This window comes from Palaemon carinicauda, chromosome 6, assembly GCF_036898095.1.
Source record: "Palaemon carinicauda isolate YSFRI2023 chromosome 6, ASM3689809v2, whole genome shotgun sequence".
Taxonomy (NCBI): domain Eukaryota; kingdom Metazoa; phylum Arthropoda; class Malacostraca; order Decapoda; family Palaemonidae; genus Palaemon; species Palaemon carinicauda.
The window spans coordinates 144,100,477-144,117,348 of NC_090730.1; the positions used below are offsets into that span (position 1 = coordinate 144,100,477).

General features: G+C 45.6%; 1 protein-coding gene across 3 annotated transcripts in view; it reads left to right on the forward strand.

Moving 5' to 3' along the window:
* Positions 1 to 16,872, forward strand: part of Nup133 (nuclear pore complex protein Nup133) — a 133,085-nt gene that overhangs the window by 37,025 nt on the left and 79,188 nt on the right. For all 3 annotated transcript variants that reach the window (XM_068375476.1, XM_068375475.1, XM_068375473.1), the window contains exons 5-9: positions 1,645 to 1,743; positions 1,938 to 2,159; positions 2,730 to 2,903; positions 12,737 to 12,872; positions 14,176 to 14,349. In XM_068375476.1, the coding sequence (XP_068231577.1) occupies positions 1,645 to 1,743; positions 1,938 to 2,159; positions 2,730 to 2,903; positions 12,737 to 12,872; positions 14,176 to 14,349 (805 nt within the window). The remainder of the gene's footprint in view (positions 1 to 1,644; positions 1,744 to 1,937; positions 2,160 to 2,729; positions 2,904 to 12,736; positions 12,873 to 14,175; positions 14,350 to 16,872) is intronic.

The window sequence follows — 16,872 nt, forward strand, 5'->3', positions numbered from 1 at the left end:
CAAGATTTGTAGTGGTTCAAAATTAAAGGAACATGATCATAAATCCTGTATAGGATATTGTCTGAAGCAATATTCAGGGGAAAAGGGTTAAAAGACTTTATTTCAAGGAATCTTTTAGTCTATTTGTTTTTCCTTCGCCAAAGAAGAGATAATTTATCAAGATAACTGAAAATATAAGAAGTCTTCCTCTCATAGTGCGATAATCCTGTTCATTCCCCTGGTTATAAGCCTACCACCTGCTGCTAAGTAGTGGCGATTTAGTTATGAATATCCTCACTGGTCCCTCTGCCTGGCCTGTGGCCTAAAATTTACAATTCAATTTAATCCTTTGATATAGTTAACCATTCTTTTTCCATCAAGAAAGTATAGTATAGTATAGTTAATGAAAATCTATTCATACCGCTGTGAGGGAGGTGTGGGTGGGGGAGAGGGAATGTTAATGGAACTGGTAAGTATTGAAATACAGGTTGTTCTTTGGTTATCACAGATATCATTCGTACGCTGTGGTGTTAATCAAATTTCAACTAAAGGCGAACACATTCCTAATTATAGTGCTAAAGTCATCCCCCAACACTAATGCAGTGTAGTAAAGCCATAAATTATAACATGGAAATATAATTATGACTGAGAAAAAAATATAGAGTACATGAATACTGTATAATGTTGATTTATATGGAAGTGAAAAAAATACAGTAATACAGCTCCTGACCATGTGAGAGATGCATTGTATCCATGAAACATTGTAAGATTTGACTGTCACAACCTGAAGACCACTTTAGTGTACTTATTTATTTAAAATTATTTTTATTTAATTTGCTTATAACCACATTAACCTAGAAGGGAGGATAGTAATAACCATATATTTATAATTATAATCCAAATTAAGAGCATATCAAATTAAAATTCTGTCATTCCGTTTTGGTATGTCTTTTCCCTAGGAATATGGTGCAAATACACTTTGTTTAAACTACTAGCATTGAGAAGTGTTAGTCTCCCAATATTAGGCAGTGAGGCAGGGATGTCAACCTCTTTGAAATAGGTTTACACTATCCGATACAGTCCCTAACATAACCGAACCAAGAAACTTAGTGCATATCAGACACTTGAGAATAACCCTTCCAGAATGTGTCTTCCAACATATGTCCTCTGCAGCCTTGTATATCCCTTGTTTTGGTGGTTTCCACCAACCATTTTTTATACTAAATTTAGAGAGTTTTTTTTTCAATATTCCTGTTTCATTAGATTTAATATATTTTTGTATTCCTTTGGCTCTTTTTTTATTCTTCTAGTGTTTTCATCTTTTATTAATAAACATGCTTGCAGTAATAAAAACTGTATTAAGTAAGCCTCACCTGGTAATACAGCACAATCCTATTTTTGAGTTATTCATTCTTTTTATCTTGATGAAATTAAGCTGTTCAACAAGCACAATTTATAAAGAAAATTACTTTTTTTGTATTTATGAAACAAAAGTTATATGAAATGGCTATAACTGTATGCCATTGCCTAGAAGGAAACATCAAACATTTAACAGTGTATTTGTTACTAAAAGGATTCTAAGTATACTTGCAATATGGATTTCAAAATTTTTATGAAAATAAAAAGTGGCTCTTGAGAAATACATTCTAAGTATGTTGTTCATAGGTTCCATCATGTGTTGCTGCATCCCCTGAGGGATTTGTTCGTTATTGGCCAAGCATTGCCCATGAAGGGTCTTATTTTGAAGTCAGCACTGAGTTACAGGTAAGATATGTTGTCTTTCGTTTTCTTGTGACTTGTTGCATACCATAGTAGGTTATGTGACCTAATTATGTCCTTACACTCATCTAAATTATACATTAAGGTTCTCATGTAATTTTATAAAGTGCTGGATGTATTTATATGCAATCTGTAAACATTCTAATATACAAATTATAGGTATTCTTATCCTTTTGTAGGGTCAAGAGTGTGACAGCTTAGTTTTCTTAGGTCCTTCTTTGGGTTGTTTGTTGGCCACTACCACATCAACAACTCTATTAATTGAAACAGCTGTGGGACCACCAGCTAACCAAAATATCCATGTCCGACATTTGAAAGTTCCAGCAGGTCTTCTTGGTGGAATATCAAGACGGGTCTCTTCTTTAGTCTTTGGTTCAATGCCTACACAAGCACCTGAGGCGGTAGGTATACTTTTTCTGTTTTTTCATGCCAGGATTTACCCTCCATGTCCTTTAGGTACATTTATCTTCTAAGGTTAAATTACAGTACCATATTAGGAATTTAATGTCTGAAGGAGAAAACTTCAAACTTTGTATACATTACTAAGGATGGTGGGATTAAGGATTGTGGGGGGGGGGGGGGGGTTATCAAAGGGTAAAGTAAAGCTGCTTGGAAGTCAAGGATTGATTGGAATTCAATCCTAGTCATAACATTTGTGGTACTGTATATGAGACAGAGACTTCATATTTGCAATCTATCATACTTCCACAATAAGGTACAAATGTTCAGCATTCAAATGTTATCCTTATATACAGTAATGAGAAATAACTTTAAAAGGGAATGTTATGAATTGGCATAAGTGATCAGTGTTATTTATTACAGATAAATTTTGGAGTTAGATCTAAAAGAATCAAGGTGATAGTTTGTATTTTTGGAAACAATGAAATTAAAAAAATTCTAAATTTGTCCCTTATGTTTTCAAGTTTATCACTAATTGATAAATCATCTTTTTTCTTGTATCTGTTTTACAGCGTTTAGTACGAGCAGTTGGTGTACCAGGTGCTGAGGCAGATGAACGTGCTGTGTTAGTATTGTCTGCTCATTCCTTACAGAAATGGTATTTAGTACCTAGCGAGCCTGACAAGTTGATTTATGAAGTCAATGTTGAAAAGTACATAAGAGAAGGATTTGTTGACCATGTATGGGTACGTAATGAAAGACATTTTAGTTTAAGTTTATATATTTGTTTTTTTAGAAGTCATCTCATAATGATCATAAACTGTTCTTGAAATGATTTACCTTCATGTAAATTATGACCTTTCATATTTTGGTCCTCTTACAGTGTCAATAACTTAAAAAAATTGTGGAAATCATTTATTCTAGTGGCTATTACAGCAGTTTTACCTATGAGGATCACAATGAAGTACTAGAAATAGAATATTTCACAAACTCAAAGAAAATGTCTAAATATTTTCAACTCTGATGATCTGTTGAAGTTATTTTTACAGCAAGAAATGTGATGTACTCTTTCACTGAAAGAACCAATCTTTAGTAGATTAACAACCATTTGTATAAGTGGGGTAGTCTTAACATCTCTCATTCACCTTGTCAGGAAAGAAATTTTTTATTTAATCTTGAATATGCAAAATATTGCCCCAAGATTTATTGAATATTACAAAAGAACATTGTTTTTATTCAGAATAAAAGCATACTCATTTTCTTTTGTGATGATAACCAATAACCTCAAAAGGCAAGCTTTTAACAGCCCCTTGCTCTCCTCCCAAAATCAAATTTTTTTTCAGAAATATGATGAATTTCCTATACACTATGTTTCTTATTTTTTATTCAAGCTAGTTTTATTCACAACACCATAACTACCTTTTCCACCCCAAGTACAAAAAAATGTTACCCATCCATCCCCATGGCTGATCCCCCAAGCCCTACCATTTCATTGGTAATTAATCAATGTAAAAAAAAGAATAGAAAATAACACTATTTTTACAGAAATTTTCCTTCAGTTATGTGGAACACAATATTTCATTTGCTATAAAGAAAGAAAAAGGAAACTAGAGAGAGAATGATTATTTTTTGCTCTGTTTACTTTTACAAATTTGCAATTTTATATTGACAAATAAGAAAATTAGAAATATAGAATACCATATTTAATGTAATTAACTATTTGTTCCGTAACCGAAATACAAACCACGCTATTTACAAAGGGTATTACTTTTAGCGCAGCTGAAATGACGAGCCAATAGTTTTTAACGAGGGTTAATTACCCCCGCGCTAGTTAGCGGGGGGTGGGGAAGGGTAGCTTGCTACCCCTCCCCCCTCCACACACCGGTGACTTGCTTCACTTCACTTTTGGCTCGGCGGTGATCAGACGTGTCTGTTCATCGCCTTCGTGACAGCCTTTAATTTTCTTCTTTTTCTTTTCAGCTTGTGTGATTGGTTGGAAGTTGATCCTCAGTTATTTTCTTTTATTTAATATGCGGACATGCCCTGGAGTTGCTGGCCGTCCTTGTGGGACTTTCATGTCGGACGTGATTACGGATCCTCACACCCTCTGCCCTCAATGCCGGGGCCGACGGTGCGACCAGGATAACATGTGCCGTGAGTGCAGGGAGTGGTCTGCCTCCCAGTGGGAGAGGTTTGGCCGTCGGCGTAAGAAGAAGTCCAAGAGAGACCGTTCTCCTCCGGGGTTAGCCTTGAAGGAGGAAGGTTCTCGGGACTCTTCTTCCGCCGCCCAAACCTCCTCTGAAGCTCCCCCTCGTCCGCCTCCTAAGGAGAGTCGTCTGAGTGGGAGCGCAGGCCCTTGTTCTGTTTCCCTACCTTCGGTGGGGGGAGAGGGCGTCGCCTCCCATAGCGAGGCGGTTCCCCCTCCTCCTCCGGGGGAGGTTATTGATAATAATGCCTTTTCCAGTGATGATCTTTTACAGATTTGGTCGTCCCTGGGGCTTAAGAGCTTACCCTCCAGGGTCGCTCTTATTGACCTTGTCTCGTTGGGGGCCGCTGTTAAACAGTCGCCGGTGGTAGCGGAGGTAGACCCTCTGTCTATTGTCGACGTCGTGGTGACAGAGGCCTCCGACGTGGCTGGGCCTTCCGACGCAGGTGCTGTTGCTGGTGATGGTGCTCTAGGCTCTCCTCCTCCTTCCGTGCATCCTTCGAAGGGGGAAGTGAGTCCTTCGGTCTCGACTGCTGCCCAGCTTCCTTCTGAGGGAAGTGTTTTGACGGAGACTCCCCTTCGGAGGACTGATGGTCCCGACGATCTCCCCCGAGGCCGCCTCCGCCGTAAGGCTCACCGCCCTCTACGCCACAAGGGCCTCCCTTCCCCTTACAGGGGGACTAAGAGGCGCCTTTTTGGGTCTTCGTCCTCCGGGGGGGACTCTCCTCGTCAGCCTCAACCGACTGCTCCACCCTCCTTGAACCTCTCTGCAGACCGCTCACCATCTCCTGCCGGATCTTCGCCTTCTGGAGAACTCGTCACCCGACGGGCAACGGTCCCTTCGGGGCTAAGGGATTCTTCCCTTACGCGAGCAGGGCTAGCGCACAAGCGCTCTCCTGCTCGCCAGTGATCTCCTGCTCGCCAGCGATCTCCTGCTCGTCGACGATCTCCTGCTCGCCAAGACACTCCTGCTCGCCGACGCTCACCTGCTCGTCGGCTCTCTCCTGATGTTCGCCCCCCTCGCCAGCGCTCTCCTGCTCGTCAGCTCTCTTCCGAGCGTCAGCGCTCATTTGAGGACCATCGCCCTGCGGTCTCTGACCACCCTTTAGTTCCTGCTGAACTCCCTGCTCACCATCCACCTGGTCCTGTGGCTACGCAACATCGTGCTGCGCGTGTGTCAGAAACACATGTTCGCCAGCGCGCCAGCGATCTTCCCGTTCCTGCTCGTGAACGCGCCGCACCACCTGTCCTCTCACAGGACACGCGTCGGCCTTCTGCTCGCCAGCGATCACCAGCTCGCCAGCGATCACCTACACATGCTGCCCGCCATCGCACGACCCTGCATGATCGCCCGCTTACGCATGCTGCTCCTCATCGCACTACCCTGAACGATCGCCCTCCTGCGGATGCTGATCACCATCGCACCCTTTCACGCGATCATTCACCTGCGCATGCTGCTCGCCATCGCACAACCCTGCACGATCGCCCGCTTACGCATGCTGCTCCTCATCGCACAACCCTGAACGATCGCCCTCTTGCGGATGCTGATCACCATTGCACCCTTTCACGCGATCATTCACCTGCGCATGCTGCTCGCCATCGCACAACCCTGCACGATCGCCCGCTTACGCATGCTGCTCCTCATCGCACAACCCTGAACGACCGCCCTCTTGCGGATGCTGATCACCATCGCACCCTATCACGCGATCATTCACCTACACATGCTGCTCGCCATCGCTTACCATCAGGGGGTCATTATCGCCAGCGATCTTCTTCACCTACGCGGCAGCACGATCCCTCGCCGTCGCGCCATCGCTTGCGTTCGTCGCCTCGGACACGTGTTCATTTACCTGCCCACCCTCACGCCCACTCGCCTGCGCGCCCGCGCGATCGCTCGCCTGCGCGCCCGCGCGATCGCTCGCCTGCGCGCCCGCGCGATCGCTCGCCTGCGCGCCCGCGCGATCGCTCGCCTGCGCGCCCGCGCGATCGCTCGCCTGCGCGCCCGCGCGATCGCTCGCCTGCGCGCCCGCGCGACCGCTCGCCTGTGCGCCCGCGCGATCACCCGCGCAACCATTTGCCTTTGCGAGACCGTTCGCCCTCGCGCGACCATAGTTCGCGGCGAATTCCACAGCCGGTGGTAGCAGCAGGGACGCGTGCTCCTAGACGGCACTCGGGATCACCTCCATCCAAGCACAGGTTGGTATTGCAGGACGAAGACAGGTCAGTACAGCATTCTTCCCCACCTTCTTTTCAGGCAGGTACCGTCGTGTCCACTCCAAAGGATCGCCCGATCCCTTTCACCTTAGCGAGGATTTCGGACTCTGTGTCCTTTGAGCAGCAGACTTGGTTTGGTCCGCTGGCATGGGCGTTAGTGAGGGTTATGAAACCAGCACTCGCCGGCCAGGGTAACAAACCAGCGGCTGTCTCTCCTACGCTGAAGAGAAAGAGAGGAGTGGACTTCGTGGTGACTTCCCCCAGGGCGAAGTTGGTTCCCAAGAGGTCGGTCTCGAGGGTCCCCTCTCCTGCACGAGTACTCTCTCCTTCTCCCGTGGACGAGGCCTTTCCGTCCTCAGGTGAGTCCAGTGGGGCGGTAGTCTTCCCCTCGGCACCAGGGGGGGAGACTTCGCTTCAGGCAGGAGAATCGTCTCGTGAGGAAGGGGCCCCTCGAACCTCGTTGTTGGGATCCTGTATCCCTCCTAGGAGGGAACCCAAGGATTCCAAGACCATCCCTAAATCCTCTGCAAGGATTCGTCAGGAACCCACGACTACCCAGGGGAATGTCCACGTATCACCCCAGGAAGAGATTCCTGGTGCAGGAGACTTAGCTGCCAGCCCGCAGGGAGGAGAACAGCAAGAGTCCGAACATGCCTTCTGGCAGGTCCTAAGCCTGATAAGGCAACTTAACAGTCTTACGGATCCAGTCATCCCCCCCCCGTGAAGGCAAAGACACGATTCTGGATGAAGTGTTTGACGTTCGGAAGGCCCCTAAGACCAGTGCAGCTCTGCCCTGGTCTCGGGGGCTGAAGAGTGCCAGAGCTAGGGCCAATGCTCAGCTCGCACTTCTTGCCTCCTCCAGTCGTTCCACTGCCGGGAACAAACTCATCCCTCCTCCTCGCCTTCAGCAGAGGAGGTATTTCGAGATCCTGGGCGAGCACAACCTCGCTATTCCTCTCCATCACTCTGTGGAGGAGCTGGCGAAGGGAGTTCCCTTGGAGAAACTCTCTGCCCGGCAGGTGTCGTTCTCGGCGGCAGAGATCCTTAATCACGAGAAGGTCGCTAAGTGTGCCATGCAGGCCACTTCGTGGCTGGACTTCTGGTTAGGATCTCTGGGCATCCTATTGCGATCGAAGGACTTGTCCAAGGAGACCAATAGGAAGGCCCTAGAGACCTTCTTGCTCTCGGGCACCCGCTCCATCGAGTTTTTGGCGCACCAGGGTACCACCCTGTGGGCCAACTCGGTGTTGAAGCGTCGCGATGCTGTGTCCGAGAGATTCCATCCGAAGGTCCCCGCCGTAGATGTGTGTAGGCTCCGACATGCCTCCCTCCTGGGGGAGAGCCTGTTTGAGCCTCAAGACTTGGAGCGAACGGCTGAGAGGTGGAGGAAATCCAGCACGGACTCCCTCCTCCACAGGGCCCTTACAACTCGGCCCTATAAGCCTCCAGCCCCGCCACAACAGCAGCAACAGCCTCGTAAGGCTCCCAAACAGGCACCGGCAGTTAAGAAAGTGGTGTCTAAGCCCCAGCCCTTTCCAGCCAAGGTCAAGAGGGGTGGTAAGTCCTCCAGGGGATCAAGACTTCTAGGGGTGGCGGCCGCGGCCGCAAGCCCTAGGGGTGGCAGTCCCCCTGCGTGTCCACCTGTGGGGGGATGCCTTCAGCGTTGCGTCCGCAGGTGGCAACATCTCGGGGCCGATGCTTGGACGGTCTCAGTGATCGGCCAAGGTTATCGCGTCCCGTTCACGTCATCTCAACCTCCCCTGACAGCGAATCCAGTGTCGTTGAGCTCCTATGCCATGGGATCGGCAAAGGGGCTGGCCCTTCAGGCCGAAGTCGAGACCATGTTCGAGAAGGGTGCTCTCCAGGAGGTCGTGGACGGCTCTCCAGGCTTCTTCAGTCGACTCTTTCTTGTAAAGAAGGCTACTGGAGGCTGGAGACCCGTCATCGATCTCTCGGCTCTGAACAGGTTTGTCAAACAAACCCGGTTCAGCATGGAGACAGCAGACACGGTCAGACTTCCGGTGAGATCACAAGACTTCATGTGTACACTGGATCTAAAGGATGCGTACTTCCAGATCCCAATCCATCCGTCTTCCAGGAAGTACCTGAGATTCTGCCTAGACAACAAGATCTACCAGTTCAAGGTGCTGTGTTTCGGTCTCTCCACAGCTCCTCAGGTGTTCACCAGAGTGTTCACCCTGATTTCGACTTGGGCGCACAGGAACTGCATTCGTCTCCTTCGTTACCTAGACGATTGGCTGATCCTAGCAGACTCGGAGTCGACCCTTCTTCGACACCGAGACAGGCTTCTAGATCTTTGCCAGGATCTGGGGATCGTGGTAAACCTCGAGAAGTCCTCTCTGCAGCCGTCCCAACGACTGGTTTATCTAGGCATGCTAATAGACACCAATCTCCACAAAGCCTTTCCATCAGACGACCGGATAGCAAGGCTGAGGAGGGTGGCGGAACCTTTCCTCAGGCGAAAAGAACTCCCCGCCCAATCGTGGTTGCGTCTCTTAGGCCACCTATCCTCCCTGGCCCGTCTGGTTCCAAACAGCCGCCTCAGGATGAGATCCCTTCAATGGCGGCTCAAGTCCCGGTGGAATCAAGGATCCGATTCCCCGGACACTCTGATCCCAATGGGGTCTCTGGAACAGACGGACTTGCGGTGGTGGCTGGCCGACGAGAACCTGCGAAAGGGAGTGAGTCTTCTCGTCCTCCTCCCGGAATTGACTCTGTTTTCGGACGCGTCAAAAGAAGGGTGGGGGGCGCACGTTCTGAACCAGAGGGCCTCAGGCCTTTGGTCAGAATCAGAAAAGTGCCTACACATCAACCTGCTAGAATTGAAGGCCGTCTTTCTGGCCCTTCAACAGTTCCAACGGTTCCTGGCGGGTCACTCCGTGGTGGTGATGAGCGACAACACCACGGTAGTGGCTTATATCAACAAGCAGGGAGGCACTTTTTCGCAACAGCTATCCCATCTTGCAGTAGAGAGACTGAGGTGGACCGAAACCCACTCGATAACACTATCAGCTCACTTCATTCCTGGCAAGAGGAATGTGCTCGCCGACAGTCTGAGCAGGGCTTCGCAGATAGTGAGTACCGAGTGGTCTTTGGCTCCTCAGATAGTCAACAAAGTCCTGACTTTGTGGGGTTCCCCGACGGTGGACTTGTTCGCGACAGCCTTGAACTTCAAGCTGCCCCTGTACTGCTCACCAGTCCCGGACCCCAAGGCACTCTGGCAAGATGCTTTCCAGCAACGGTGGGACAACATCGATGTGTACGCCTTCCCACCATTCTGTCTGATGAGAAGGGTGCTCAACAGGACCAGACTATCGGTCAACTGTTCCATGACTCTAGTAGCTCCGCTATGGCATCACGCGGAATGGTTTCCGGACCTTCTGCAACTCCTGACGGAACTCCCAAGGGAGCTTCCTCCACGACACGAGCTTCTCAGACAACCCCACTCCAGTGTCCCTCACAGGGCCGTAGCCTCGCTTCGGCTTCACGCCTGGAGACTATCCAGCGTCTCCTCGCGGAGAGAGGCTTTTCGCAACAGGTTGCGAAGAGAATGTCTCGGCACCTGCGAAGGTCCTCTGAGGGAGTCTACCAAGCGAAGTGGAGAGTCTTTTGTGGTTGGTGTCGTGGAAGGGGTATCTCTCCACTCGATGCCACTATTCCAGCAATAGCGGACTTCCTTGTGTATCTGCGAGAAGAAATGCGCCTTTCTGTCTCGGCAGTGAAAGGCTATCGCTCAGCCTTAAGCTTGGCCTTCAGATTGAAGGGCGTGGATATTTCTTCATCGCTAGAACTCTCTTTACTCATACGTAGCTATGAGCTTACCTGCCCCCAGTCGGAAGTGAGACCCCCTCCTTGGAACGTGGTTCGAGTCCTCAGGTCTCTCAAGAGACCTCCCTTCGAGCCATTACGCCAGGCCTCCGATCGCCACCTTTCTTGGAAGACGGCTTTCCTACTCGCCTTGGCCTCGGCCAAGCGAGTTAGTGAACTTCATGGTTTCTCGTACGACATCGCCATTCAAGGGGATGGGGGGAGGTAACGTTCAGGTTCGTCCCTGAGTTTGTGGCCAAGACTCAGAATCCTGGAGTGCCGGATCTTCGGTTCGACTCTTTCAGGATCGCGAGTCTCCGTTCTGTAACAAACGACCCAGACCAGCTGCTACTATGCCCAGTGAGGTGTCTGAGGTACTACTTGAAGAGAACGGCTGCAGTCCGTCCTCATGTGCGAGCTTTGTTTGTGAGCACAGGCAGGACAAAGAGGAGGGTCACCAGGAACACCATCTCTGCTTGGATTCGAAGGGTTATCCACCATGCCCTGAATCCTGACCCTCCTCCGTCACGTCGCCCTCGGGCCCACGATGTCAGGGGTATTGCTACATCCCTGGCCTTCAAGAGAAACTTCTCTGTGACGCAGGTACTTCAAGCTGGGGTCTGGAAGCGTCAAACGACCTTCACAGCCCACTACCTGCAAGACGTGACCCACAGGAGCCTCGATACGTTCTCTATCGGCCCTGTGGTGGCTGCACAATAGCTGGTCTAACCTCAGGCTCCTTTTTGGACAAGTAGCAGTAGGTTGAGGGCGTTGTTACCCGGTCTTAGTCTGTGTGAATGAAAGAGTATGTCTGACCCTTACTTCTTTCTTCATTCTCCCCTCTCTTGGGGAAGCAGCATCCTGGTCCTCGCATATCTGACCTCGACCTCTGCAGGTAACCCATGCTTCTTTGTGCTCCTAGTATTAAGCTTAATACTGTTGCGTCTCCCATACCCTGACGAGGTGGTATGGGGAACGTCCTATCCTAGAATTCCTATCTGAAGGTCTCAAGGTCAACTTCATAGGACGAGTCACACTCTCCTCCTCACACTACTTATGTAGGCCACTCGTTCCTAGCGATGCTAGGAACCTGTGAGGTACAGGGGCTCCCTCTCTCTAGTGCTGCTCACTGAGGGATCGAGCCCCCGGGCAAGCCGAAGTCAGTAAGGCTGGGGACTTTCCACCCTTCCTAAGGGGTAAGTCACCCTTTGTAAATAGCGTGGTTTGTATTTCGGTTACGGAACAAATGACAAATTCGAAGATAATTTGTATTTTTCCTAACCATACAAACCTTAGCTATTTGCACATATGTGCCCGCCATCCCTGACCCCCAAGTCAAGTCCTACCTCTAAGTGAAGTGAAGCAAGTCACCGGTGTGTGGAGGGGGGAGGGGTAGCAAGCTACCCTTCCCCACCCCCCGCTAACTAGCGCGGGGGTAATTAACCCTCGTTAAAAACTATTGGCTCGTCATTTCAGCTGCGCTAAAAGTAATACCCTTTGTAAATAGCTAAGGTTTGTATGGTTAGGAAAAATACAAATTATCTTCGAATTTGTCATATTAGTTTTATTTCAATGGAACTGCTATCTGGAATTCATGTGCTATTCATTTAAGAAAAGGACTCCTGTCTGGCCAAAACAGGCAATTCAATATAACAGCATATGCTGAAGAAATTGACTCCCCCTCTCATATATGTGACTGTGAAACTGTCTTTTGTTTCATTGGTGATGGATTGCCCTATCAGTCTATTGTGTCATGCATGCATATACTGTTGAAACTTTGAGGTTTCAGCCATTCAAGTTCAGAAAATGACCTTTCACCTAATGTATCTTGCCTAAAAATAGAGGAGTTTATGTACTTCATTGATAATGTCTTGTCACTTAGGGTTCTGCTAAGTGACTGACTGGAAAGCACATGCCCCACACAGACCTAAACTAAATTTTCAACTAGTTTCATGAGGAGAACTTGCTTATGCTTAGAAAATATCCCTCTATAAAGACTTGTGGGAAAATGCTTTTCATCTGAGAAATTTTAAGGTTTTCATTTAAGTCTAGAATGGAGTGTAAGGAAACTATGAAAATGGTGAGTTTGTTCTAAAACAATCCCTATTTCATTTTGCACTACTTTATATTATTCCTTGCATAAATAATTCATGATAACCTTTGCATACTTTTTATCAGTCTACCTCGCAAGAATATTTCAAAACATTGTGATCAAGCTAGTAAATATACATTTACTCAGTACAATTAATATAATCTTTGAAGCAATTAAGGATCAGATTATTTTATAGCTCATTGTTCTTCTCATTGGTATCACCATTTTCTTTTCTGCAGGGTCGTGAACGTGCAGGTGCTACTCAGTTACGTGTTTGGCTTGTAGATATGCAGCCAACTTCTAGTGCATCATCAGTCATGGTCCTCACTGCAGCAGTGAATCCTCAGGTTTCTCAGCAGCTTGTCTATGCTTTAGGTAAATGTTGTATTATTGTTATAAATAAATAATGTTTGAGTTTTTGGAAAAACAATATTATTTGAGGTTTTGTAGGCAATGGGCAATTAAAGATATAGGAGTGGTAAACAGTAATATGGTGTTTCTCAAGTTTTAGATTTGTGTATTTAGCTAAAGATTAAACTGAAAGTTTTCAGTGGATTTAATGTATTGTAAATGCAAGGAGGAATAAAAAAGATTAGTGAGATTTGTAGTTAAAGATTTAAAAGTCATTCTTGAAGGGCATTACAAGCAATAATTTGATATTGCATAAATGATTACTGTATAATTTTACCTATAAGTAGACCCTCAGTTGAGTCTAGGCCAAAATCAAAATGTCTATTTCTAACTCTGTAAGATATGAGCTATTAAATTATATATGAAGCTGAGGTCAATAACTACTAACCTACCTGTAAAACTTGTGTTTAATGTTTTAAGTGCTTTCTTTGCTGTATCAACTATCATTGAATCATTTGAATTCCTGGTGTGTTACAGTAATGTTACTGGTTGTTTAACCAGGCTTGTAGTCATGTTATTTGCATTGAAGATTGACTCAGATGGTGATGAGTCACTTATATTTTTTTACCATTTATGTTTTGTTAAATATTATATATCAGAGTTCCTTAAAACTTATGCATATTGTTTTACTTGCCTGTATGCATTGCATATGCATTACAGAACTGAGGATTGAAAAATTTTAATTTAGACAATGCTTGCCACATCACACCTTGGTAGCATAGCAAGCCATAGACTATCATATTTATGAAATTCTACATAAGGTCTGAGCATTCTATTAGACTCTTTGCCTTTTTATTGTCAGTAAAAGGTGTACATTAATCAGAAAATAAAATGCATTAGGTTTATTTATGGTGTATTGATAAAAAGATTGAGATCTGAAAAGAAAATATATGAAACAGGCAAGGATGCTAGCCTAACCTTGGTTTTACAAACTGTATATTTCATTTGACTCATGGGGAACAGGTACAGTACTTTATTATAGTGCAAGATTTTTATCTACTTTTAGCCATGGATTTACTAACATAGAAGAGAAATTATGAAGGTAGATGAAAGTGAATGCACTGTAAAAAAAATGCATAAATGCAATTTTTCAATAAACTAGAGAGCATTATTGATGTCATACATGTGAGAGAATTGTGCAATTTTATCGTTAGTGAATTGTGAAATAAGAATCTTGCTCACTTTTGTATTATATACTCATTGTACCAATTTTTTCCCAACCACCTTCAAGTAAAGTATCTCTTATCTGTTTTTTTTCGTATTACAGCTACAATGGAAACTGGTGGAAATACCCCTCCCTTGGCAGTCAGTAACTTTTCACTACTCAAGCACTCAGAATATTATCAAGACTCAGCTGAAAATGTATTGTTGGCTCAAAGGTTCCTTCTGTGTGGCACAACAGCTTACATATATAATAAAAACACAGTATTATGTGTCTCAGGTATGTGATATAACATTTTTCCAATCTAAAGGATATTCTGAAAATGTAATGAGTGTTTGTTTCTTTATACAAAAAAAAAAAAAAAAAAAAAAAAAACAAGAACAGTAGATACTTTCACAATATTATTTAAAGAATATGCAGGATCTGTCATTTGCTCTTATTTCTTATGGTGAAATTATGTGAAAACTAAGTTATTTTTATCACAACCCCATTGATCCTTTAAAAATATGCCCTGATATGTATTGTATTCCAAATATTCCTAGCTGTGCCAGTCTACTCTAAAGATAAAAAGTAGTCTCGCCCTGACTTATTTATCTGAATCCTCAAGTATGTCTCATATTACTTTTTTCAATATTAATCTTACCCGATGATCATGTAGCTGTCAACTCTGTTGCCCGACAGAAATCTACGGTCGGGATACGCCAGTGATCGCTATACAGGTGGGGGTGTACACAACAGCGCCATCTGTGAGCAGGTACTCAAGTACTTCTTGTCAACAAGAACTCAATTTTTCCTCTGTCGTGCCTCCGGCTAGACCTACTTGGATGCGCTGTGATTCTGGAGTTATTGTTCACGATTTGGTGATGTATTTGCTCTAGAGTTTAGCCTTCGCTATTCAGGAAGCTTTATCTTTAGCTTAGCAAGCTTTTGGAATTAATTTGAATTAATTATGGTGACGAAGAGAGTATGGACTCTCTTTCACTTTTAAATGGCCGACCCTTCCCTTAGACGGAAGTGTTGGTGTCGAAGAGAGTATAGACTCTCTTTCACTTTTTATTTTATATCTCTCCGCCATTTATAGGCCTCTTCGATTAACTTTCCTTAAAAAAAAAAAAAAATATGCGACCTTTCCTAATAGTAGGCGGTCCTTACTTGGAACCGAAGTTAATTAACATTGAGCTCGTCATATCGTTTTTCCTGTTAAGAATTTATGCTATTTTAATTTTATGTTTTTGAAAGAATTTCTTTGATAAGTCTCGTACTGTTTTCAAATTTGAACTAACGTTTTGTTTTGTCTCCGCAGTTGTTGACGTTCAGAACGTTCAACTTGCGCTCTATCGTTACGATAGAGAGAGAGTATTCACGGTTTCACGTTGCAGTAAGAGTAAACCGATTCTAGCGTTTCGTTCATTCTTTCTTAGCTTAAATGGTTTTAATTCTAATAAAGGAACTTTTTATTTGGGAAACCTTTCAGTTTTTTTCCTTTAACAAATAATATGTTTTAACGATATATATAATTGGGCTCATCTCTCAGGTTCTAAGTCAAGAGAGAGAGAGAGAGAGATAGAGACGGAGGGAGAGAGTGGAGGATAAACGTTTCGTTCAAGCGGGTAACGTTGTTCTCGTTTTTTTTTTTTTTTTTGCTCTTCTCCCTAGTCGATAGAGGGGAAGAAGGTAAAACGTTTCTAGAGTTTTATTCTTGTTCCCAGGCTTTATGCGGTGAGAGATTTTAAACGTAGTTTATTTGATCTAGTGTTTAGTCTCTTTTCCAGCCACTGAATTCTTTATCTTTCATTATGTTTTTCTGTTACATTGTAATACTGTTTTCGCAATTACTACCTTTTAATGAAGGATAGGATTGCGTGTTTCAGGTACAACCACTTAAAGTTTCGAGTTCAGTGAAATAAGTGCAAACAGAAAATCAAAAGTGATAAAGTGATATGCGCAAAGTGTTACAGTGTTGCGTTCGAGGGTTCGTCTGTTCGTGCCAGTGGTTCACCTAGTCCGATACCTCTTACAAGCTCCCAAGCCCAGGGGAGAAGTAATGTCGAAGGACTTATGGGTTCCTCAGGCCTTGATCGACGAGCAGACGTTTCCCTCTGTGGTTTCGGGTGTATCTACACACGTTGCCGACGTGATCACCCCACCCACACAAAGACGAGAGAGCCCATTTATTCCTCGTCTGCGGAAGAGGTTTCTCGCAGAAACCATGGACCAAATCTTGCAGCTTTTAAGTGCAAGTCGGTCCCTTCCGCGCAAGTCCAACGGCCTAGGTGTAGCCACTGGGTCAGTTCGGACTCGCTGCAGTACGACAACTGCACACCTCCTAAGAGAGGCTAGGTGGTACCGCAACAGGCAGTAACTCCGTCTGTTGCCGCACCAGCTGTTTTAGACCCTCAGTCACAACGGACAGTAGCTCCGTTTGTTGTTGTCTTTCATAGACCCTAGTGGTCCATGCTGCAGACTATACAGTCTCAGCTTGCTCCTTCATGCAGGAGTATCATGCTGGAAGGTTGACGATGCAGCCTGTTTACCTAAAACCCGCCGAGGTTGTGCGCTCAGCAGATACTGCGGCTGCCTGCTCCCACACCACACCTGTAAGAGCTCCTCCACCGATGCGCAGTCCTCACTGCCAGACGCATGTTCTTGCTGCACCATCTGCTAACATGCGTGAGCTGCCGCATCAGGAGTTGCCGGGTTCCAGCACTATGCGGCATTCTCCTCAGCCCATGCAGCATGCTCTGCAGACCTTACAGCATGCTCCGCTTACCATGCAGCATGAGCCGCATACCATGCAGCATG